This window comes from Leptopilina boulardi, unplaced genomic scaffold (assembly GCF_019393585.1).
Source record: "Leptopilina boulardi isolate dan_hultmark-lab unplaced genomic scaffold, ZJU_Lbou_2.1 LbouV2_316, whole genome shotgun sequence".
In the NCBI taxonomy this organism is placed as follows: Eukaryota; Metazoa; Arthropoda; class Insecta; order Hymenoptera; family Figitidae; genus Leptopilina; species Leptopilina boulardi.
In genome coordinates this window covers 2507502-2531634 of record NW_026137881.1, presented here as the reverse complement: position 1 = coordinate 2531634, position 24133 = coordinate 2507502, and the positions used below count along the sequence as shown (strand labels likewise).

Genomic DNA, 24133 nt, shown 5'->3' with positions numbered 1-24133 from the left:
CTGTAAGTCTAGTCATAATAAACCGTTTATGACCTACTATTGTTTTAGTTGTCCTTCTATACCTGAATATTAGAATTAATTACTTGAATTCAAACAAAAATGCGATTGTTAAATAATTTTTGTTTCGTTTATAAATAAATATATTTTTTTTAAATAGATATTTAATTTATTTTTCGTTCAAATATTAAATTAAAATATTAAATATTACAGAAGAAAAATAAAGAGAGAAGATGACAAATAAGGACAATAGAATCGACTGTAAGTCTAGTCATAATAAACCATTTATGACACCATATTGTATTAGTTGCCTTTTTATACCTGAATATTAAAATTAATTACTTGAATTCATACAAAAACGCGATTGAAAAAGGAAAAGTAATATAATAACAGGTTCGTTACGTTCTTTCGCCGCCAGAGGGCAGAAGCATGCAGGGAGCACAAAATCGCAGCTGTTATAATATGTACTTTCCTTCTTTTTATGTTGGGTTTTTGAAAACTTCACCGTTTGTAATTTTTTAAAAGCTACATTAATTAAAAATTTTATAATTTATAAACAAAATGAAGTATTTTCCTGAATTAAAAATAAATGTTTTAATTTAAGAAAAATTTTATTTTAACAACTGCATTATTGCGTAATAAATAAAATTGGAATAAAATTTTTTTTCGGTAAACGTTAAAAAAATTTATTTGAAATAAAAATTGACTCACCTTTATTCTATCGAGTAGTTTCGGATCTTTAGCCGCTCCACCGAGCGCATCATGTGAAGCAAGTTTATCCTCACATCTCTGCAAACTGTGCTGTAAATCACGTAGATTTTCATTGAAATCAGACAAATGTCTCGCCGTATCCTCCAAAGATTGTGTCCTCTCCAAAAGATCATTATTCAATTTATCCCATCTTGTTTTCATTGCGCTCAATTCATTTTTCACCACATCCTTATCAATATCACAGGCGCAAACAAATGTCTCGCCAAGTGTTTTATTATTTTCAAATTCACCCGAACGTTTCCAAACCTCATTTCTAAATGATGACAATTCCTTCAATTGTTTCTCAATATCCTTACGTTTAAATGATGCTGGTTTCAAACTTTCCAATTTATCCTCAGCCTGACGCAACCACGGTAAAAACATGTCCTGTGCACGATAATATTTCTTACAATGTTCAGCGCACGTTTGTAGTCTCGTGTGACGCTCCACAGTGTCCTTCTTCAAACGATCCCATTGCGATTGCATTTTATCTAAATCGCGTTGCAATGAACGATTCTCAGTTTTTTGTGATCTTGCAAGTATATCACGTCCCTTATTCAAAAGCATTATCACCTCATGCTCTTTGCCCATTACATTTCGATAAACCGGTTCATGATGATCGAGTTGTTGTTGCAATATTTCACGATCAGCCGAGACAAGTAATTTCTCCGACATATTGCCAAGTTCATCAGCAAGCCAACCAAGTGTTTTACTGCACGACGCCTCAAATTGACGTCCATCGCGAAGATTACCCTCAATTTCCGCTTTACGATGATCCAATTTCTTTTGTAAATTATTGTACAATTTCTCCACGGACGCAAGTTTTCCTTGTATTTCAGAACGCGATGCAGGATCACTGAGTACTTCGCATAATTGTGCACCTGCCGCTTCAGCGTCAGCCAACAATGGTCGTTGTCCCTCTAGTTGTCGTTCGAGATTTTCAATTTTACGCAATTGCTCCTCAGGATCTTTATCCAATGGCAAATCATCAAGATTATCCGATATTGCCTGTAGTGCATCGCGTAAACGATTGAGACTCGCGTCAAATTCACGACTCGTATCAACGGCATCGCCTAAACTTTGTGCACGTTCATCGAGACGACTCAATTGATCCGACCAACGTTGCAATATATTTTGTAATTTGTGACTTATTTTTTGACCATCAATTGAATCGGGTGATATTCTTGCAATTATACTCTCGCCAACTTGTATCAAATGATCGAGCTGTGGTTGTTGTGTACGGAATTCTTCACGTAAAACTTGTACCTGTTGCACTTGACTTGCAACCATTCGTGGATCAGATGATATTGGTCCAAGGGCGCCCAACATTTTTTCCTTTACGCCCAACCACGAATTAAGTGCCTCGTATGTATCGTGAAATTGTTTCATATCTTCGAGAAATTTAATTCGATCTTTACAACGATCGGAAATTGATTTCCAGCGGCTTGATACGTCTTCTAGTTCATCATTTAGACGATCGGCACCATCGGCACCCTTTTTGCGTCTCACTAAATCGCGAACCTGTGTTCTTGTACTGTCCAATAGCGATTGTTTCTCGTACATTTCCTCAACGATTAGCTTTATTTGTTTTACCATTTTGTCGGCTTCTTCCTTTGTTGCTGGAATTGTTTCCTTTGGCAATTGTCGTTGAACCTGGAAATAATAATAATTTTTTTTTTTATTAGAATTTACAGGGTATATTTTTAATTATTAGTTTGACACAAAAATTTTAATTTGCTTTTTCCCTGATTTTTTGTCGGAATTAAATTTTTTTCCCTAAATAATGAAAATATTTCAAGAGGTTTTCAATTATAAAAAATTAAGACAATAATTTTTTAAAGTAAAAATTTGAATTGAAAATTTCAAAAATTATAATTAAAAGTAGCATTTTTAGAAATTTGACATTTCTTCAGTACTTTTCAAAAAATTTCCTAATTTTTCCCTGATTTCCATGACCCGTGGAAACCCTGCCTAACATTAGTTGATTCATTCGACAGAATTTAAAATGTTATAATTTTCTTAGAATCAAACAAATTTGTTTGAAATTTTAATCTATTTTGAAGAGCACAATTAAAATTTCTTTGAAAAAATATTTTTAACATAGCAATTTTAAATTTATTTTCAAATTATTAATTTTCATTTATTGCAAAATTATATACCATTTGAAGAATCAAGTTTTTTTAATTGAAATCAAAAAAATCGCATCCAGAAAATATGATAAAAGTATTACTTATTTTGTTTTATTAAGATTGAAAAAAATAATTGATTTAACAAAATAAGTAAATTTTTCAAAGAAATTAAATATGATAATAAATGAATTTTGCAAGAAATGAACTTAAAAATTAAATTCATTTATTAGAAAAGTTTGTAAATATGAGAAAAAATTAATAAACTTCATAAATTTTTAATAAATAGAAAGTGAAAAAAAAACAACTCAGTTTTCACAATATCAAAGAATTTAAAAATTAATTGAGTTTAGAAACAATGAAAATAAATAGAATTAAAATTTTTTTGTATAAAAACTAAAAAATGAAAACAAAAATATGAAGAATCAGTGAATAAATTCTATTATATGATTCTAAAATTAATGAATGAATTTTTTAAAATAATTGACTTTTTAAATTTTTAGTTATAAAATTTTTAAAATAATTTACTTCTAAAAATAGTTTTTAAAATAAGTGAATTTAAAATTAATTTTGCAATAATTGTATTTAAACAACTTAATTTTATTAAATAGTTGGAATTTTTAAAATAATTAAATATGACAAAAAAGAAAATTTTGAAACAATTGAAATTTTAACATAATTAAATTTAAAAAATAGTTTAATTTTAAAAACAAGTGAATTTAAATACCAGTGAAAAAAAATATCGAATTTTGTCATACAATTATTGAAATTCTACCACAACTAAATTTAAAAACATTCGAATTTTAAAAAGAAGTAAAATTTGAAAATAGTAAAATTTTTAAAAATAATTAAATTTTTCAATAATTGTATTTAAAAAAATTCAATTTTTATAAACAATTTTCCTGTTAAAAATTGAAGAAATTTTTTTCCCTTAAGAAATGTAAATTTATTTTTAGTTTATTTTTCTTAAAAAAAAATTGGTAGAATTAAAATAAAAATGACAAAACTTAATACAATTGAATAAAAATGTAACTAATTTTTTAAAAAAAAGAAAGAATTTAAAAAATAAAAAAAGGAATTCAATAAAAAAAAAAAAGCAAAAGTTGATTCTCACCTTATCAAGGAATTGTGATAGAGTTTTGAGATTATCAAGATGTTTGCGAAGTTCCTCGCGAATATTGTCAAGCTCAGTTTGTCGATCAGTGAGTCTCACGCCCAATAAACCATAGCGATTATTAATCTCCGACAATTGTTGTTGAACCAGTGACAATTCCTCCAAATGGAAACCATCCTGGCTTGATCGTCGACTGCTAAATCCACTGCTACCACCTGGAGACACCGGACTTTGAACTGCATATGACTTAGTGGGGGAAGGTGAACGACCATCTTGTGACATTCGGCGTACTATAAAAAAAATTTAAATAAAATAACTAAAGCTTGTGTGTCTATGGTTTGTGCCTTGATATGTGAAGCGTGTTTATAAAAAAAAATGCGTGCGCCTCGAGAAACCTAAATGTGATAAAAAGAAAATCGTTTTTTACTAAAATAAAATCTTACGTGGACTCGTGATATTTGGACGTTTCGTAGGACTCGAACTACCTCGTCGTCTAGTTGGACTGTCACCACGTTCCTTTAACAAACTATCATAAGCAATTCCAAGATCATTTACTTTATCAACAGTATTTCCATAATCGCGATATTCCTTTTGTATTGGTTTCAAATCCTCAATTTGTTTCTTCAAAATTTCAAGATCAACGGCAACTGGATGTAAACGTTGAACACGATTTTCAGTACGATTCAACCAATCAATAACTTGATCACGTAATTTTTCATAAGCATAAAGACGTTCAGCGCGTGATTTACTTAAACGTTGTTTCTCATCCAATAAATTACTCAATTCCTTCCATTGTGATTCAAGTGCTTTAATTTTATCCCTTATTCCCGATGCATCAGTAATATCTTTCTTTGAAACAAGATTCTTTCCATTGCGTATTAAATCCTCAAAATTACCACGTTGATCCTCACGTTTATCGGCCAATTGTGCCATTTTACTTTCATGTTCAGAAATTTCAAGTTTCGTGATATCGCGCGACTCTAATAATTCAATCATATGCGAATACCATGTATCGAATTTTGCACTTTCAGTGAGGAATTCATGTAGTGCTTGTGAAATTTCATCGAGAAATTCACCGCGACGAAGTGATTTTTCCATGAGTTTTTCAAAACGACTTTGAACGTCTTTTAATTTTGCTTCAGTTCGTTTAGCGACACGTGCATTACTTGAATTTAATAAAAGATCTTGTGCACTTGATGTTATTGCCTCAACGCTTGCGCGATGATTGTCCAAATCAGCTTGAAAGACACGTTGTTCGCTTTGTTGTTCCTCGAGGCGTTCCTTCAATAAACTCGCTGGTCGTTGAAGATTTCTAGAAAAGGAGAAAAATTATGTCAATTTTTTTGAAAAATAATTTCTAAATTTTTTTTTTTACCAAAATATCGTTTAAAATTAAATGTTGATGAAAAATAGAAAACTTACTTGAATTGACTCTCGACATTGTTGAGCCACGAGACCAAACTATCCAATGCATCCTGTACACCTTGACTCTTGACCAATGCAGTTTCAAGTTCCTGACATTTATCGGCCAATGCATTACTCAATTGACGATATTTATCCTCAACTTCCCTAACTGGCTCCTCCAAATGACGAACTTCAAGTGGCGTCAATTGTCCCTCCAAAGAACGTAAAAGTGCATCAACACTTGCTTTGGCATTCTCCACTAAACGTTCATTTGCCAATAATTCATTATTCAATGCTTTCGCCTTACTCAATTGATCTTCCACTTGTTTTGGTTCACCAGATATTGGCTCGGCAATAATACGATGTACTTTTGGTTCAACGTCACGTAACCATGCTCTTGCCTTTTCCAATGAATCATTATAGTCACGTTGTCGTCCACCAACGCCCGATAATTTATCCGATAAATTATTGGCACGCGCCAATAAATCTTTATATTGTGCAGTGACAATTGACACTTCACTGCGTACAGGTGAATCTTGACTAGAAATTGGCTCTTTATGGGGTAAACGTTGCGGTAGACTTGTTCGAAAATCATTTAAAATTTGTAAATGCTCTTTACTTTCGTCAACAAATTTTTGTGCTGCCATTGTAATAAATCGTAAATCGGCTTGATGTGCAATAACATCGCTTATAAAATCACGTGTTGTATCTGTGCTGCTTGTTAATTTATCCAAATCAGCGAGTGATCTTTCTTTTTCCTCGAGAACACGACGTGCCTTGTCCAACCAAATTGAAAATGATGACACTTCGTTCCTAAGAATAAGGGAAAAAAAAAAAAATTATTACTTTGCCTTGAAAATTTTGTTTTCACTAAATTAGTTTTTTATTTATAATTTTTTTTCACTTAATTATTCTTTTTAAATTTTTACTTAATTTTTTTATTTATAAATTTACTAAAAAATTATATTAAAATTTTTTTTTATTATTAAATTCTATTTTTACAAAATTTGAAAATCTAAAAATTTTTTATTTTCTTACTTGAATTTCGTTAGTTCGTCACGAGCGACAGTGAGACGTCTCAGCAAACGATCGGTACGATCGAAAGCACGATCGAATCGAGTTTTAAGTGAGCGACCATTCTTTTCCAATGTCGAAATCTCATCACTTGAAAGAACATCACTTCCGGTTAGAACCACTTGTCTCACTTGGTCCAAACAAGATGATATGGAGCGAGTGTGTGCATCCAAATCTTCCTTTATTTGCTGCAATAAATATTTTTCAAATTTTATTCCGATGGCAAAATAAAAAACAAAACAAAAAAGAAGAAAAAAAAATTTTATTAATAATAAATAAATTAAAGTAATTAAAAGATTGGAGAAAAAAAGAAAAATTAGAAAAGTTCAAAACAATTCGCAAATGAAGAATAATAATTAAAAGAAAACAAAAAAAAAGATCATTTACCTTCATGATATTAATTTGATTTCTAAGATCCTCAATATCCTCCTTGACAACATCCTGATTGGCCAATTTGTCCTCGACATCGGTGATCCATTGAAGTAATTTTGTAAGTTGTTCATCGCACAATTTGTATTTCTCCTCAACGGCTTGCTATAATAAATTGTAATGAAGATAAAAACAAAACCATTAGAAAAATATCAAAAAGAAAAAAAAGAAAATTAAGACAATAAAGAAAAAGAGAACCAAAAATTCTACCATCTTACCAATGGCAGAGCTATATAATAATAATAAATTAGAGGAAAAAGAAAGAATTTTGTCAATCATATTTTTAAGGCATACCTCACACACATGCAAGCACAAACACACGAAATAAAAATAAAAACGATAATATGTAACGCAATGTCGTAAAATAGAATACATATACAATAACAAAATGGGCATCGGTATAGCTTTAATTTATCTGCAAGGACTGCACAATCATGTATGTTTTTTTCATATGCAGTTTGAAGCCAAAAAAAAAATAAAATAAAAACAAAAAAATGATATACATATAAAAAATTTAGAAGCCTTTTGTATTTATAAAGGACTTCTTCACAAGCAAATAAATTAAAACGCACAATCGTGAAGGAGAGTGACAACGATGAATGTAGTTTTTTTTTTTTTTTCATTCATATTATGAAGAAATGTAAAAGTATAAAATGCAGGTAGTTTTTCATATATATATATATATAAAATATAGTCTTGCAGAATATTTTTAAATCATAATAACGAAAATACCTGAAAACATAAAAAAGTTTACACACACAATTAATAAGAAACATAAGAAAGTATTATAAACAATTGAATTGAAAGTAAATTAAAAAACAATAATAATAATAATAATAATAATCAGTAAATAGCAAACATCTGTTAAAAAAAAGTATAGAGAGAGAAAAACAAATGTTATAGTAACGATAACGAAGTTATAAAGTTAATCTTTGAATATTATGTTTCATTAACAACATTAAGGACTTGTATTTACATTATTTTTTTACATTTCATTAAAAAAAAAAAAATTCAAACTTAATTTTTCTTTTAATTTTCTTTTTTAAATAAAAATTTTATTTTCAATTTTTTCAATTCCCTTTTTCTAATTTTTTGATCTTTCAATATTAAATACTTTTTTTCATTTTCTTTCACATTATATTCGAAACTGAAAATAAGTCCGTTTATTGAAAAAATAAAAATCGGACAAACAATTGTGGAAAATTTTTATAAATCAGAAAAATGAAAAATTCCAAATGAAAATTTGGACTAATTTTTGTTACGATTCAATTAATGTTAACCATTAAATTTGTTAATTTAAAAGTAAATTTTATTAAAATATAATTTTCCGAAACAAAATAAAAAAAAATTTAATTATTTATTTAAGATTGATATTTTCGACTTTATTTCTGAAACAAATTTAAGTTACCGAAAATTAAATCTAAAAAAAAATTCTTCATTAATTTAACCTATTCAAATGAAGAAGAAGAAGAAGAAGAAGAAGAAAGAAAAAAAGAGAAAAAGTAAAGTACAATAAATGAATTTTCCGTAAATGAAAAAATTATACCAATAAATCAAGCAACTAGAAAAAAATTGCAAAAACTTCTTAGAATCAAACCATGCAAATGACATGAAAAAATGCATTTGATCATTGTAAATCACAAATCTGCTACAATATTTATTGTAGTTTAAAAAAAATCAGATTTTTTAAAATGATTACCTATTTTCCATAATAATTTTTAACAAAAACTAATTTGGCCTTAGATCAAACAATGAAAAAAAAAAATTAATACGAAATACAAATGAGAAAAAATTTACAATTAATTTTTTATTACTAATAGTAATAAAAAATTAATTATATTAAAAATTATCAATTTTTACACAATAAAAATCGATAATATTAAAATCGTCCTCAGTATTGTTATTAAAACATAATATTACTAAATATCACAATATTTATATCTAAAAAAAAGACTTAAATTACAAAATGAATACAAAAACAAAATATTACAATCAAATATTACAATCTTTTTTTTGAAAAAAAGGATTGTAATTATTAAATTAATACTATAAATATAAACTTATCAAATAATAATAGTAATAAAAGGCCGAATTAGCATTGCTGATGCGATAAAACGAATTTGGATTAATGAATATTTAAAACAGAAGCGATGTCGAACGAATTTTTTTTTTTTTTTTGTTATGACGTGTGCTTTTTTGTGGCCATAGATTTTGTCGGCCGTACTACGCCACAGCACAACACGAGCAGTTAGTGTCAGTAGAAGTTGATCATTACTAGCCCCATACGTTAAATGATAATAAGCACGGAGATGTAAGTGTTGTGTGACATGGGAACACTGTAAAAACGAGACAAAACATCATAAGCCAGCATTCGGATTGATTAAAAAAAAAAAATGAGATATGGTGTTTTTTTTATAAATAAATTTAGAAAAATATTTTAATAAAAATTTCTAATCTATTGTGCAAAGGGAATTCTATTTTTTTTAATCATTCCATGTGAAGGGGAGAATAATATTAAATTATATACAAAAAATACTATTTATAAAAATTAAATAATTAAGAAAATTTAATTTATAATTATTTAAATTTTAATGAAAAATATTTATTTAATACGGATATTTCAACTAGTAAAAAGAAAATTTCAATTTGATAAACTAATTAAACATTTTTATTTTAGAAAATTTTTCTAATTTTCAATTTTGAATTTTAATAATATTAATCAATTAATAATCCTTTTTATTTAAAATTTGGATTCATTTCCGATAGTAAAACTATTAGAATTTTTGCTTAGTTACATTTTTATTAAAATTTTTGTATAATTTTCGCAAAAATTATATTTATTTGTCTTTTTTTTATCAATTATAATTATTTCGAAAATTAATTTTTCTCCAAATAAACAGATTACTAAATTTCAAAATTTTGCAATTCTTTATTCAATTATTCATTAGATAATTATTTTTCAATTTCTAAAACAAAGTCATTAATTTTTTCACCCTTACAAAAATGATTATCATTTGAATTTTCCCATTACTTCAAATATTTACAAATCAGAAAAAAATCCAAAATTGCCTTTTAAAAATTGCAAAACGAAAAATAAAATAAATATCTGCCTGAAGTTCAAATGAACGAAATAATTTTTTTTTAAATTACCACAGCAATGAAAAATAAAAAAATACATAAAAGATTGATTTATTTTTCGATACAGGAAACAATATTTTTTAATAAAATTTGAAGTTAAAAAGCAGTAAAAAATTTTGGTATTCATTTGAACGTTCAGAACTTCAGTCCCATAAATAAAATATATTATACATAATAGATTAAAAAGTGATTAATATCAACGGTCCATGCGATGGGACCATGCCAAAAAGCCTTCGGGAGAAAAATGATGATCACGAAAAGATGAGCAATAAAAATAATGAAATAATCCATTTAAAAATGCAAAAAATGGATTCTTTTTTTTTTTTTTTAAAAAAAAGAGCAAATTGAAAATATTCCAATCCCAAATAGCAAGCTTCTTTTAAAAAAAGAGAAAAAAAATATATCGGAATAAAAAAGAAAGAAATAAAAATCATCACTTACCCGAGCTTCTGCTGCGAGAATAAATCCATGTTCCAATGCCTTGATGAAATCCAAACCTTTGCTATTTGAATTATCTAAAATCTTTCCCATTGTCGGATCAACTTTTCCCTCATTAATTGCCTCCAATAAACTCAAAATATCACCACTAACAGGATCTTTAATCACCGTTGTACTGGGATCAATTAAACCTGAATCTATTGCCTCAAGTAATGTTAAAGAACGTTTACCATCAACTGAAGAAGTGATTGCAAAAGGATCATGAAAACTACCACTCGTCTGATCGTAAAGACCATATTGTAAAGCTTCAATAAAAGAAATTCCCTGTTTTTCCGTTGCCAATAAACCTAAATCAACTGCTTTTGACAATGTATACAATCTCGACGATTCAGTATCCAAAACATTACCCTTCTCAGCGTCCATCATTCCACGACGGAAAGCTTCAGCGAGTTTAACCAATTTTTTCTTCTCCGTATCTTTAATTAAAGCAGAATCAGGATCAATTGCACCATGAGTGACAGCCTCCTTCAGTGTGAGTGTACTCATTGTTTTTGGATCAGTAAATTTACCAGTTTCAAGAATCAAATGACCCTCCTCAACGGCCATTTCAAATGACATCGGTTTCTCATGATAGACGACAAAATTCTCAAATTTCACACACTGGGGACGTATTTTCATTTGTGATTCAAAACAACCTTTCTTTGACGAATCAATAACATTCTCAGCTAACGCTCCACTGACACTGATAAATCTTCCATTTCTCGGATCTTTCACCACCGAATTTTTAGGATCAATTAATTCATAACAAATCGCCTCATCAAGTGTACATTCTTTAATACTCTCCCTGTCAATTTTTGGCAAATCTACATGAATTGTCGGTTCAACAGTCACCAATAATCCACGTTCAAGAGCAATTTCATAATTATACATACGTTTTGTTTTTGGATCAAGAACACTACTTTGTAAAATATCAATCGTACCATCTTGAATTCCAGTCAAGATGGATTTTAACTGTCCAGTATTGGCGTCTTTCAATGCCGTTGTTTCAGAATCAATTAAACCCTTCTCAATAGCTTCGGACAAATTATACGAATCATTAGTAATTGGATCAATAAATTTACCAGCTGAATAAATCTGACACTTAATTGCTTCCTCAATTGTCAATGGTTTCACGTAAGGTACAATTAAACCTCTCCTCCTCGCCTCTTGAAGATTTATAATCACCGATGAATCCGGTACATTATAAGTTCCACGAATATTATCCACTAGACCCATAGCAATTGCCTCAACCAACGGAATATATTGATCAGTTTTCGAATTCTTCACAATCGACCTCAGTGGATTAATCATCTCCTGACAAGCTTCGGACAAAAGTAATTTTTTATTACTCGCCGGATGTATAAATCTTCCACTCGTGGAATCGTACATATTCATCAAAAGTGCATCATACAAACTGAAACCCGTATTTTCGATATCGATAATAAGACCCAATTGCAGGGCATTTGTCAACGAAACTGTTTTATTAGTTATTGGATCTTTAAAAGTACCAGCGTGACGATCAATAACACCGGCTCTACATGTTTCGGCTAACGATAAAACACGTTCTGTTCTCTTATCCCAATAACAAGCGAGTACTGGATTTATAATACATTTTCTCATTGCCTCATGAAGCGTCACACTCCTTCCTGTACTTGGATCAATGATCTTACCCATTTTCTCATCATATAATCCTTGATGAATTGCTTTTTGCAATGAAACAGCTGCTTTTTTATCAATAATAATACCAGTATCGTAAGCTTCACTTAAACTTATCTCCCTACCCTGTGAATCTTTAACTCTTCCACTTTTACCATCAATATAACCCGTTTCAATTGCCTCCACCAAAGTAATCTTCCTCCACTCTTCCGCTCGTGTATCTTTCACAATCACCGAATCGGCGTCAATTAATTTATTTTCAATTGTTTCCAATAACGTTAAATAACGTCCAGTTTGTGGATCAAGAAAAGTACCCGTTTTTTCATCCAAAATTCCCTTAAAAATCGCTTCGCTGAAACTCATTGGTCTTCTTGTCTCTAGAAGAATTCCCTGCTCAAAAGCCTCGTGAAAATCAATCGCCAACCCCCGACTATTTGTAATAGTTCCTGCTTTTGGATCGACAATTAACGATTTAATTGCTTTGCGGAATGTTATTACTTCACCGTCACCATCGCGTACAATTGCTGACGCTGGATCGAGAACACCTTTTTGTATCGCTCGATCGGTGGGAAGTTTCTCCTGCGTTTCCGGAATGGTAAATTGTCCTGTTTTTGGATCGTAGAATCCTTTAAATACAGCCTCGGGTAAGGAGATTTTCCTCTTTGCCGGCACAACAAGTCCTCGATCCAATGCCTCTGTTAAACTGAATGGAATACCGGAAATTGGATCCATAGCTGTTCCACTTTTTGGATCAATAACACCATGCTTAATGGCATCGCCCAACGATATTATATCACCTGTCCTTGGATCTTTTATCGACGGACTATCCTGACTAATAACACCCTTTGCAATTGCTTCCTCCAATGTAAAACGATCACCGTCAATTATTAATTTCCCTGTTTTTTGATCATAACACTGATGCGCTAACGCTTCTTGCAATGTCCAAGGTTTCACTGTACTTAAAATAAAACCCTTCTCAAAAGCCACGTCCAACGTCATTAAATGAGGATAGGTCAATACTCCTTTTTTCAAATCCAATAAACCCAATTCCTGCGCTTCTTGTATCGAAACAGCCCTATCTTGTTTTTCATCTTTTATTTTTATCATTCTCCCATCGACAAATCCAATTGCCAATGCTTTTGCAACCGTTACCTCGTCACCTGTAGCCGGATTTAAGATAAGTCCGGTTTTCGGTGAATAGTATTCTTGAATAATTGCATCGATTAAAGATGGACAGAACGGTGTAGTAATTATCAAACCGTGATTAAGGGCCTTATTTAGAGGAAGTAGACTACCGGCTTTTGTATCACGTAATCTGCCCGTTAGCGGAACGATCAATTTTACAGTTAAAGCATCATCCAGCGAGAGGAAGGAACCCGCTTTTGTATCTTCGCATTCAGTGATAAAAGCATCGACAATTCCTCTACGAACCGCTTCCTCAACGTCAATAAACTGATTTGCGAATGTATCGAGAATTTTCCCAGTTTCCGGTTCGTATAAACCGCGATTTATCACCGCTTCCAAAGAGATGGGTTTTCTCAATCTCGGCACCATCAAACCCATTGACATTGCTTCCTTCATATCAATTTCCGCTTTTGTCTCTACATTCACAATAGTTTCTTTCGACAAATTCACAATTCCAGCGTCAATCGCCTCTGAAAGTGGCATTATTTCGTCAGTTACAGGATTCCGAATACTCACCGAATCGGGATCAATGAGATCATTTCTAATAGCACTTGCCAATGATATCGTCTGTCCGGAAATATCCTGAACCTCACCAGTTATTAAATTACAAGCACCACTTTCTATAATCTCCTCCAGTGACAATAGTGGTTGTTCCTCGTTAAATTCCACTGGATTTTCCACAATCCAACCACGTTTAATAGCCTCGAAGAAAGGGATTTTTTTCCCACTCTTTGGATCTACCATGTAGCCAACATTTCGATCCACCAATGGTCTTTCAATTGCTTTTCGAAGTGAGACAAATTTCTCCGTTTTTGTGGTTATATCGCGAACCAACACATTATCCGGATCGAATATTTCCAAAGCCAATACAAATTCATTGAACGATACCAAATTTCCAGTGACTGGATCAGCGAATCTATCGGCTTCCAAATTAAATGCACCCATTTCGGCGAGATTTTCTGCTGTTAGATCGGGATAAATGTGAATTCTCAATCTTTTATCGTCTAATAATTCAACTTTTGTCTTGGAGAAAATTTCTATAGTGTCTGTTAAATTAATTTCGTGTTGTTCAAGACCTTGATGAATTGTGTGAGGTAATTCTTTACCTCGTATGAAAATGCGACACGTTCTTGGATCAATTCGTTCATTTTCAATGGCTTCTTGAACTGTTGTGACTATCGTCGAGTCTAAAGGTTCGTCCATTGCATCAGTTTCTTCCTCAGAAGACGCTTTTCTTGGCTGAAGTACTTCTTTATCGACAGTATTATTGGAATCTTTCTTACCCAACACTAATAGTCTGGAATCTTCCTTATCGACTGGATCTTTTCGTTTGGCGTCTTTTATTCCCTTTTCGGTATTTTTACTCTTGACAGCATCGATCACTGCTTTACCAGCTAAAATCGGAGCAGCAACAACTGCCAACAAACCCAATTTTGCAGCATCGGCCACAGACATCGAATTTCCGCTGGCGAATTTCAATTTTCCGGTTTTTGAATCGAGTAAACCTTTTTCTATTGCCTCTTTGGTGGTAACAGCCTTGGCGGATTTTACATCGTAAACCACCGAATCTGGCTCGATAAGACCGACTTGAATCGCTTCGGACAGATTATACTCTTTCTTAGTGACTGGATCGTGAAACTTTTCCGCTTCCTCATCGTAGATTTTTTCAAACGCCTCTAGAACCGTCAAGGGACCTTTCTCTATTTCCATTTTCTCGGTCGGTAACGAAGTATCCAGAATACCAGTTTCAATGGCTTTTGAAATTGGCATCATTTTGCCAGAATCAGGATCGGTGAATGTACCCGTTTCTAGATTTACTAAACCTTGTTCAAGCGCTTCACTAAATGTCACATTCTCTTCTGCTTCTTCTTCTTCTGATTTCGATTTTGAATCATCGCGAACGATTCCTTTCCTCTTGGCCTCGTCTAATGGAAGAATTTTTCCAGTATTTATATCTTGCACTTCGGTAGGACTAACAAGAGCAAAACCTTTCGCCAGTTGAACAGTTTCAGATGTCATTGTATGATACGATGTAATTGTTTCAGTGACTGCTTTTATTGTTCCTATATTTTCGGATTGTGGTTTAATAACTAAAAGACCGGATTCAACTGCCTCGGTAATGGGAATTTGTTCCCCAGTCTTTGGATGTTGAAATATTCCTTTAGTTTGATCAATGAGACACGAATCAAGGGCTTTTGTCACTTCAGTACTGTCAGCTGTTGATGGATACGGTACTGTCATTATAAAATCTGTATTAATTGCCTCCTCAATTGGTAAACGATCACCGGTTATTGGATGAATGATTTCTTTGCTCTTCGCGTCAATGAGGCCGCGATTCAAAGCAACAGGGAATGTCATACCAACTGGTGGAATTTCTGACAAATTCCTCGAATCATTTGGATCGAATACTTCAGCTTCAACGGCTTTAATTAACGACATATCGCCATTTTCGGTTTTCACCACCGATCTCAAGGTATCAATCACATTATTAACGATGGCACTTTCAACTGTTAATTTCTGTCCATTTGGATCGGTAAGTTTTGAATTGGGATCCAAAATTTCGCAAACTATAGCGTCATTCAATTTAAGGGTCATTCCTGTTTCTGGATGAATTATCTCACCCTTGGGATCGATAAGACCTTGTTTATATAAATCGGGAATTGAAATACTTTTAGCCACTGGAACAAACATATCGGCGCTCTCTGGATCTAAAATTCCACGTTGAAAAGCTTCCTTTATCGTTAAACCCTCTCCCGTTTGAGGATCGACAATCTTTCCCCGATTTGCATCAATTTTGTTACCTTTGATAGCTTCCAGTAATGTGAGCGGTTCTCCATCATCGCCTGAGAGTTTTGTCTCCAGTACTTTTGCCGTTTCCCTGTCCATCAATCCGGATTCTAGAGCTTCTTTCGGTCTGATAATTTTCTTTCTCATCTTTTGCAGGACAATTGGTTTTGCCTCACGCTCTGGACTTTGAGACAGAGATCTCGCTCTGCCAATTGTGACTTTGAACTTTGGTTCAGTTGTCACTCGCGATCTTGTTTTTTCACTCAGAGAAAGACCCGATTCCTCTTCGGAAATCATTTCTTCTTTAGGAGTTTTATCAGGTTTAACAAGACCTCGTTCAATGGCAACTTCGCGAGGAATTTTCTCACCGGTTCGTGGATCTTCAATCATGGCTCTCTTGACAGCTTCGACAGCCGCTGCTGCCGCTACGAGTGGAGCTCCTAAAACAGCAACAAGACCCAATTTCGTAGCGTCAGCGAGTGTCATTCCTTTTCCATTTTTGTCTTTATACTTTCCTTGATCGGTATCCAAAATTCCTTGTCTAATTGCATCTTTCACGGGAATTTCCTTACCAGTTCGCGGATCTTTGATAACAACAACTTCGGGTTGCAAAGCACCATCGTTAATTGCAGTTAAAATATCGGCTGATTTTCCCGATTCGGTGAAAATCACCAGAGCTGTTGAGGGATCGTATATTACACCCGGTTTTACTTGCACGGGATCTAGGAGATTTTGTTCCTCTGAAACGTTAACAACTGCACTTTTTGTGGGATCATCAATTGTCGAAATTTCCACTTTATCCGGTTCACCCGTGATTTTAGTGATTTGCAATAATCTCGGAGAGGAACATTCCACTTCTATGATTTTATTCTCAAGTATCACGCGACCTCGAACAATGGCTTCTTTAAGTGTTATTTTCACCGGATGACAATAGTGACCTGTTGAATCTAGAATTCCTTGCTCGAGACTTTTTAGAAGAGATATATTTCCCCTATCGTTGGGATCAATAACAATGGCAGAATTAGGATTGATAATTCTTAATTTCACACACTCCTCAAATGGAACCAATCGATCTGTGCCTGGGATCATACACATACCAGTTTCAGGATCCAAAAGTTTTCTCTCAATTACTTCAGCTAGCATCCAACCACCAGGTGGTAATTCGAAAATTCTTCTATCGATCTCTTCAGCTTTCTTATTTGATATTTCAGTTTCCATTACTTCGGGACATTCTTTTGTAGGTGAACTTTCCCTGAATTCCAAAACAGTATTGGTCTTTAATGTTTGTCCAACTGAATCAGAAGGTGAAATCGAAAGTGACGTCTCCGAAATTATAGACAGTGGAGAATCGCGATTTGGGGAAATAACATCTCTGGTGATGATAGTTGTAGTCGTTCCAATGGCCTTTGGTGATAAATCACTGCCAATATCACGAATCACTGTCGTTTCAAACATCATTTGTTTTGGTTCCTTCATTCTTTTTGACGAGCATGCACTATCTGCAACGTCACCTAGTAAACTTTCTCTAATTGCATCTTGAATACTCATCACTCGCCCAGTGTCAGGATCACGAAATTCACTAGTTTCTTGATTTATCAAATTCCTAGCCAGGGCTTCTGAAAACGCAATTTTATAATCCCTCGTAATTGTCTCACCAGATTCGGTAATTGTAACATATTTTTTAATTGTTTTCGTCATTGTTTGTGAAGTGACGGTAATATTCAACAAACTAGCAAGTAAGGCAGCTCCATCTGGCGTGATTAGACCGCGTCTAATCGCTTCTTTTAAAGGCACAATTTTTTTACTTCGTGGATCGAGTAATTGACCAGTTTTTGGATCAAGCAGCTCAAGTAAAACTGCCTCTATCACACTTATTTCGCGACCATTCTCCGTAATACCAATTCCTCGATTTAACATTTCCATAACTTCAGGTCGAGCGTGTCCCTCGTTCATTGCTTCGTTCAACGACAATGTCTTTCCACTTTTTAAATCAGTTACAAATGAACCACCGGCTTTTGGACTAACTAATCCTTTCAATAAGGCGGCGTTTAAACTGATCCATTCCCCAGATACCGGATCCATAAAACCTTCAATATCAAATATTGATTTTTGCGCAACCGATGTTATTAGCCCCCTATCGACAGCGTCAGGAATCGAAAGCACTTGTTCTGTTTTACCATCACGGTATTTACCCTCCGGAAGAATAATTCCACTTGCCAAAGCGTCAGAAAGTGTAAGTTTCAAATCATTTTTTGTATCGGTCACCGATTTAATACGATCGGAATCTAAAACACCACGGGAAATTGCTTCTAAAATTCCTAATTTTGTTTGACGTGCCGGACTCGCAATTTTTCCACTCTCACGATCAAAAATCTCAATATCACAACAATCCTTCAATGTCAATGGTTTAATAATAAATTGTCGTCGTCGCGCTTCTTTAAAAGACAATTTTTCCATTGATTTTTCATCTAAATATTTACCCGATTTCGCATTAAGTATACCTTGATCCAAAGCTTGTGCAACAGTAATTTTCGTATCAGTTCGAGTATCTACAACTTCACGTATTTCCGAATCAATTAATCCCATGGCAATTGCCTCGTCAAGAAAATGTGAATCACCAGTATTTCTATCAATAATACGTCCCAGTCTATCGTCAACTAAACCCTGTGAAATTGCATCGGCAAACGAAATTGAATTCTGTCTAATATTCACACTTGTACTTAAACGCGTCAAATAACCACGTGAATATGCCTCATCAATGGGAATTTTTTCACCACTCGCAATTATAAATTGTCCCGTTTCGGGATCCAATAAACCCTCTTTCATCGCATCAGCTACGCTAATTCCACCTGTTGATAAATAAGTTACCTTAACACGATCGTCTCCTCTTTCGGCGTCAAAAATTTCCCTCTGTATTGCCTCGAGAAGTGAAATACGACGACCATCCTCTGTAATACCGCACGGTCCTAATAAACGTTTTGCGAGATCATCATCGATTAATTTAGCATTAGCAGCCTCCTTGATGGTGACACTTGTCTTACCATCGGCGGATGTTGCAATACGACCATTTCTAACGTCTAAAATACGAAGGCTTATTGCCTCGCCAACTGAAATTATTTCCTTTGTTACAGGATGAACGATACCTCTTATTTCCATAAAATTTTCGCTATTCTCTTCTGATTTGTGAATTTTTTTGAGACTTCTAATCTCACTAAATTGCATACTACTATTTGAACAATTAGCTCGCGATGAATCGACTTCATTTGGCGATGACGATGATTTGAGTGTCTCGCCATTTGTACGATCGTAGGGCCTTTTGAGAGGCGACGATGATTCCCTCGATGATACATGTTGATACTCACTCGAATACGTCGTTGCTGTTGATTCATGACGCTCGTATCTGATTTGTGAAGAAATTTTGTTTTCTTAATTATCACTAATTTTTATCACAAATCTAAAGTATTTTTTAAATGCAACTTGAGCATAACCTCAAACTAAAAATTGGTTTTTATCGACAAATGAAAACTAATAAATAAAATTAATTTTACTACAATTTTCAAATATCCAGTTGTACAATTTGCAAAAAAAAAATTATTTTTAGTTAAAATCGGTTGTCAAATAATAATTATTTAAATCCAAAGGACGCGAAAAAATATTCAAGTTTTCCGAATACCGAATTCGATATTTAATTTAATACCTACGACGAAATGTAAATTTTATTACACTTTTTAAATCTATAAATTGAATTAAAAATCTAATTTGACAAAGTTTAAATTTTTTTATTTCAAATTCGAAACGGAATTAAAACTATAATTTAATTCAGAAATCTGAGAATGAAATTGAAAATCTAATTCAATTCGGTTTTAGATCGGAAAGAAATTGAAAATCTAATTCTATTTCGGTGCAAAATTGCAGTTTAAAATTAAAAAGAATTAAATTAGATTTCGTAATTCATTTTTGAGACAGAAATAAAAAAAATAGACTTTGGATTTCGTTTCCAGTTTAACACGATTTTAAATTAGATTTTTAATTCAATTTTGTGTTTAATGCCGATTCAATTAAATTAGATTAAATTAGAGTTTCAATTCTGCTTCGGATTAATTAAGATATTCAATTCTGGGGAATGTATATAAATAAATAAATAAAATTCCGTTTCAAGTTTGACAGTAAATTAAACTAGACATTCAACTTTAATTTTAATCAAAATTAAATTTAACTTTGAATTAAGTTAAGATTTTAGGTTTCATTTCGAATTTAGAAACCATATTTAAATTTACATTTTGTTGCCGAAACCAAAAAATAATATTTTTAATTCTCTTGTATATTCGAAGTCAAATTAGATTTTTAATTTCATATTGGGTTTAAAAATAAATTAACAAAATTTAAATTTCCTGATAGAATTGAATTTAATAATTAAATTAGAGTTTTAATCTCGTTTCGAATATAAAAAAAAATCGTAATTAACTTTAAATCAAATTAGATTTTAAACATATCAAAATTAAAAATTGAAACCTAATTTTTTCCTAATAACAAAAATATTAAATATTAGATAAAATTGGAATAAAATAAAGTAAATATAAATAAAAACTCACTGCGATTCGGTGAAATGTGTTGTCGTAGATGTAAATCGTTCCTCGCTCGTTGTACTCTCATAAATATTAAATTCAGTTCTAAAAGTTCTCAACGGTCGTTGTTCTTGAAGAGCACGCTGCAATAACAATGAAAAAACATAAGTTACCGTAAACATTCTTCTTCAAACATTTTTCAAAAATTCTCTCTAGTCACAAAATTCCTCTCCCTCATCACATTGATTTTTTTCACAAAGAAAAAATACAAAAAAAAATTCCCGTCAAAAAAAAATATTGTGTCACTAAAAATACATTTTTTTAAAATTATTAATGTTCATTAAACCGATTTCTTGACACGAACAAGTCAAACTGATCAAATAACTATTTATTAACCGATCCACCTGCTAACATCAAAGAATGACGGTTCTAGAAATGTATTTAAAAAAAAATAAAATAAAAAAATATCTTCTGACGGGAAAAATCTTTCAAGCGTAAACTTGAATCGTAGGCGCGGAACTGCGGTGGTACTTGACAGATTAAGAGATGCACTTCAACGGTAGAAACAATCGGGTAAGCGTTATTTGAGACAGAGTTGAAGAAACTGAATGCAAAACTTTAATACGATAAACTATATGAGTGAGATAATAAATTTCTAATGTATATGGACAAAATAACGAGATGAAAAATGAAAAAATCTTTTCTATTCTGTTTTCCACGGAAAACTGAAGCTGCGCTTGGCAAATCATTCATAACGAAAAGATATATCTAAAAATATACTTTCAAAAAGTGGCGGTTGCACAGAACGTATAATTTGTATCTAACGCCTTAGATTTAATTTTAGAATTTCATTGAATTTTCCTTTTTTTTTTCTTTTTCAGGCAAATTTTATTTTTCATACAAAAAAAAGAATAAAAATTATTATATTTTCTGTACGAATAAATAAATGGGGGATTTTTTATTTTCATACTTTTTTTTTTAGTAACAAAAATGATATTTATAAAATTGATCATTATTTTAATTACAATAATTAATTATTATAATTTTAATTATAAATTTTCTAATTATATATTTTTTAATTATATATTTTTTTAGGTATTTGTTAATTATAGTAATTATTTTACTAAATTGATAATTTCCTACTTTATTAAATAAATAAATTTTTCTTCTAAATAAATAAATGAAAAACAAAATGCAAATAAAATAAAAAACCGTTATAAATAAAAATTTGTAAATAATTTATTATTAGGAATGAAATTCCAATTTTTCAAACCACATTTTATATTCAATAAAATCAAGATCTTAACATTTTAGCTACAATTATTTTATATTTAATCGATAAAGTAAAGAATAAAAAATTCTACGATCGCAAAAAATAAAACATTCAAGGTTTTCTGCTTGTAAACAATCCATAAATGATATAAAATCGAATACAAGAAATTTAACATTTCTGAAATAATTCGTGTAAAAAAACTGACTCTCAAAAAAAAAAAAAAAATAATAAATGACTAAAAAAACTAAAAATACTTTTTATTAAATAAAATATTTTTTAAATACATAAAAAACAATAAAAAAATCAATAATAAAAAATTAATTTCGAATTAATAATAAAATAAAGGTGGCAATAAATAAATAAATAATTTTTTTAACAAAAAATAAGTTTCCGAATCGAATAATAAATAATAATTCAAGATTCTAAAAACAATTGTCTGACCGTGAAAAATGTCTAAAATTGGTATAAAACATTATTTTGACTCGAGCAATTAGCACAAAATGTTGCCAAATTTTCAAAGTCTACAAATAGAAACCGTAAAATTTTCCAAAGTTCCTTTAAAACAATTTTGTTTTATCGTATTCAAAAATGATTCCCAAACATGAGACCTTTGACCTATTACAGGTAAACTTAATTGCCATTGCATTTCTCGTTATCGTTTAAATAGTACAAGTTTTCACAGGTGAGAAACACGCATTGCAAATAATGATCTTTGTACATTACATTGAAAATAATAGTCTCTCTCGATTTAGATTTCAATTCGAAAAATTGTAAACGTACCTATATCTATAGTCAATGCGAATTATGATGAGAATGTAAATTGCTCTCATAAGAAGAAAATTAATCGAGCTCTACAAATAGATTGTGACATCATCATCTTCGCGAACCTGTTAACGAACAACTGTCACCATGAACTTGAAAAATACAATGAATTTTACACAATATTCTCGAGGTTGGAGTTCTGACAAAAAATTATTACGAAATTTAAACTCTATATTTTGGCTCAAGTTCATCGATATTTCCAATATTTAGATATAAAAAAAATTAGATTCTTAATAATCAAATTTTTATTCTTTAAAATTGATTAAGCAGAAATTTTTAAATTTTTTAAAAATAATTGTCAAAATTAATAATAAAAATTAAAAATTGATTTTCCATAAAAATAATTGTCAAAATTGATAATAAAAATCAAAAATTAATTTTCCATAAAAATAATTGTCAAAATTGATAATAAAAATCAAAAATTAATTTTCCATAAAAATAATTATCAAAATTAATAATAAAAATAAAAAATAATTATAAAACTATAATTTATCAAGAGAGAGAGAAAGAGAGAGAAAATTGAAAATTAAATAAACTAAAAGTGAAATTTATAAAAATATAGAAATAATAAAAATAATGTAAAAAAAAATAAAAACTATTTTGTAATAATTATTTTTGTAATAATAATTTTTGTAATCGAAAACAATGGAAGTTCATAAAAAAAATTTACCCTGGTAACCACTATTTTTTCCAAGGGATTCATTGCACTTGGTTGAGTTGCATTATTTTTTGTTCACAAACTATATATTCAAATGTCTATATAAACCCTCATTGATTTCACAGTTGGCTGACCTATGATAAAACTATCGCTGTCTACATTATTTTGTGTCATAAAATATAACTAGAAAAAATATTTAAACTCGCAAAAAAACTCAAAATTCCATTTTGTTTCGATTTTTTTTCAAAAATTATTTTTTTAATTCACTTTTTTCTTATTTTTCTTTCGTATATATAAACTTTTCAATTTTTATTCCAAAAACACTTGTATTTTGAATAAACAAAAAATAAATTAATTTTCTATTAATTACATATTTATCACAAAATTAATTATAAAAATATTTAAATTCAAAGCGTAGAAAAAATATATCAACAGGTAAAAATATTTTTCTTACAAAAAAAAGTTTAATATTTATTTCTATACAAGTTTCGCATTTTATGTTTTTTTTTATCTTTACTTTTACCAACGTATATTTATATTTTTAATTTCAAACTTTTAAAGAAATAAATTAAGTTGAAAAATATATTTGTGCCTACTTTTAACATTAGGAAAAAAAGAGAATAGCATCAAGAAAAAAGATTAATTTTCATTTTTAATTCTAATCGAAAAAAATGCAAT

The 24133-nt window shown here is 30.8% G+C and overlaps 1 protein-coding gene across 42 annotated transcripts in view; it reads right to left on the bottom strand.

Annotated features, from left to right (window-relative positions):
- Positions 1 to 24133, bottom strand: part of LOC127283940 (microtubule-actin cross-linking factor 1) — a 298405-nt gene that overhangs the window by 34776 nt on the left and 239496 nt on the right. For 29 of the 42 annotated variants that reach the window (XM_051309088.1, XM_051309099.1, XM_051309085.1 and 26 more), the window contains 8 exons: positions 20730 to 20845; positions 10474 to 19537; positions 6853 to 6999; positions 6430 to 6653; positions 5410 to 6204; positions 4431 to 5299; positions 3988 to 4277; positions 709 to 2400 (listed from right to left, as the gene is read on the bottom strand). In XM_051309088.1, coding sequence (XP_051165045.1) covers positions 709 to 2400; positions 3988 to 4277; positions 4431 to 5299; positions 5410 to 6204; positions 6430 to 6653; positions 6853 to 6999; positions 10474 to 19537; positions 20730 to 20845 — 13197 coding nt within the window. Of the gene's footprint in view, positions 1 to 708; positions 2401 to 3987; positions 4278 to 4430; positions 5300 to 5409; positions 6205 to 6429; positions 6654 to 6852; positions 7000 to 10473; positions 19538 to 20729; positions 20846 to 23467; positions 23601 to 24133 lie in introns of all 42 variants that reach the window. The other 13 variants (XM_051309117.1, XM_051309118.1, XM_051309119.1 and 10 more) reach the window with 3 other exon arrangements.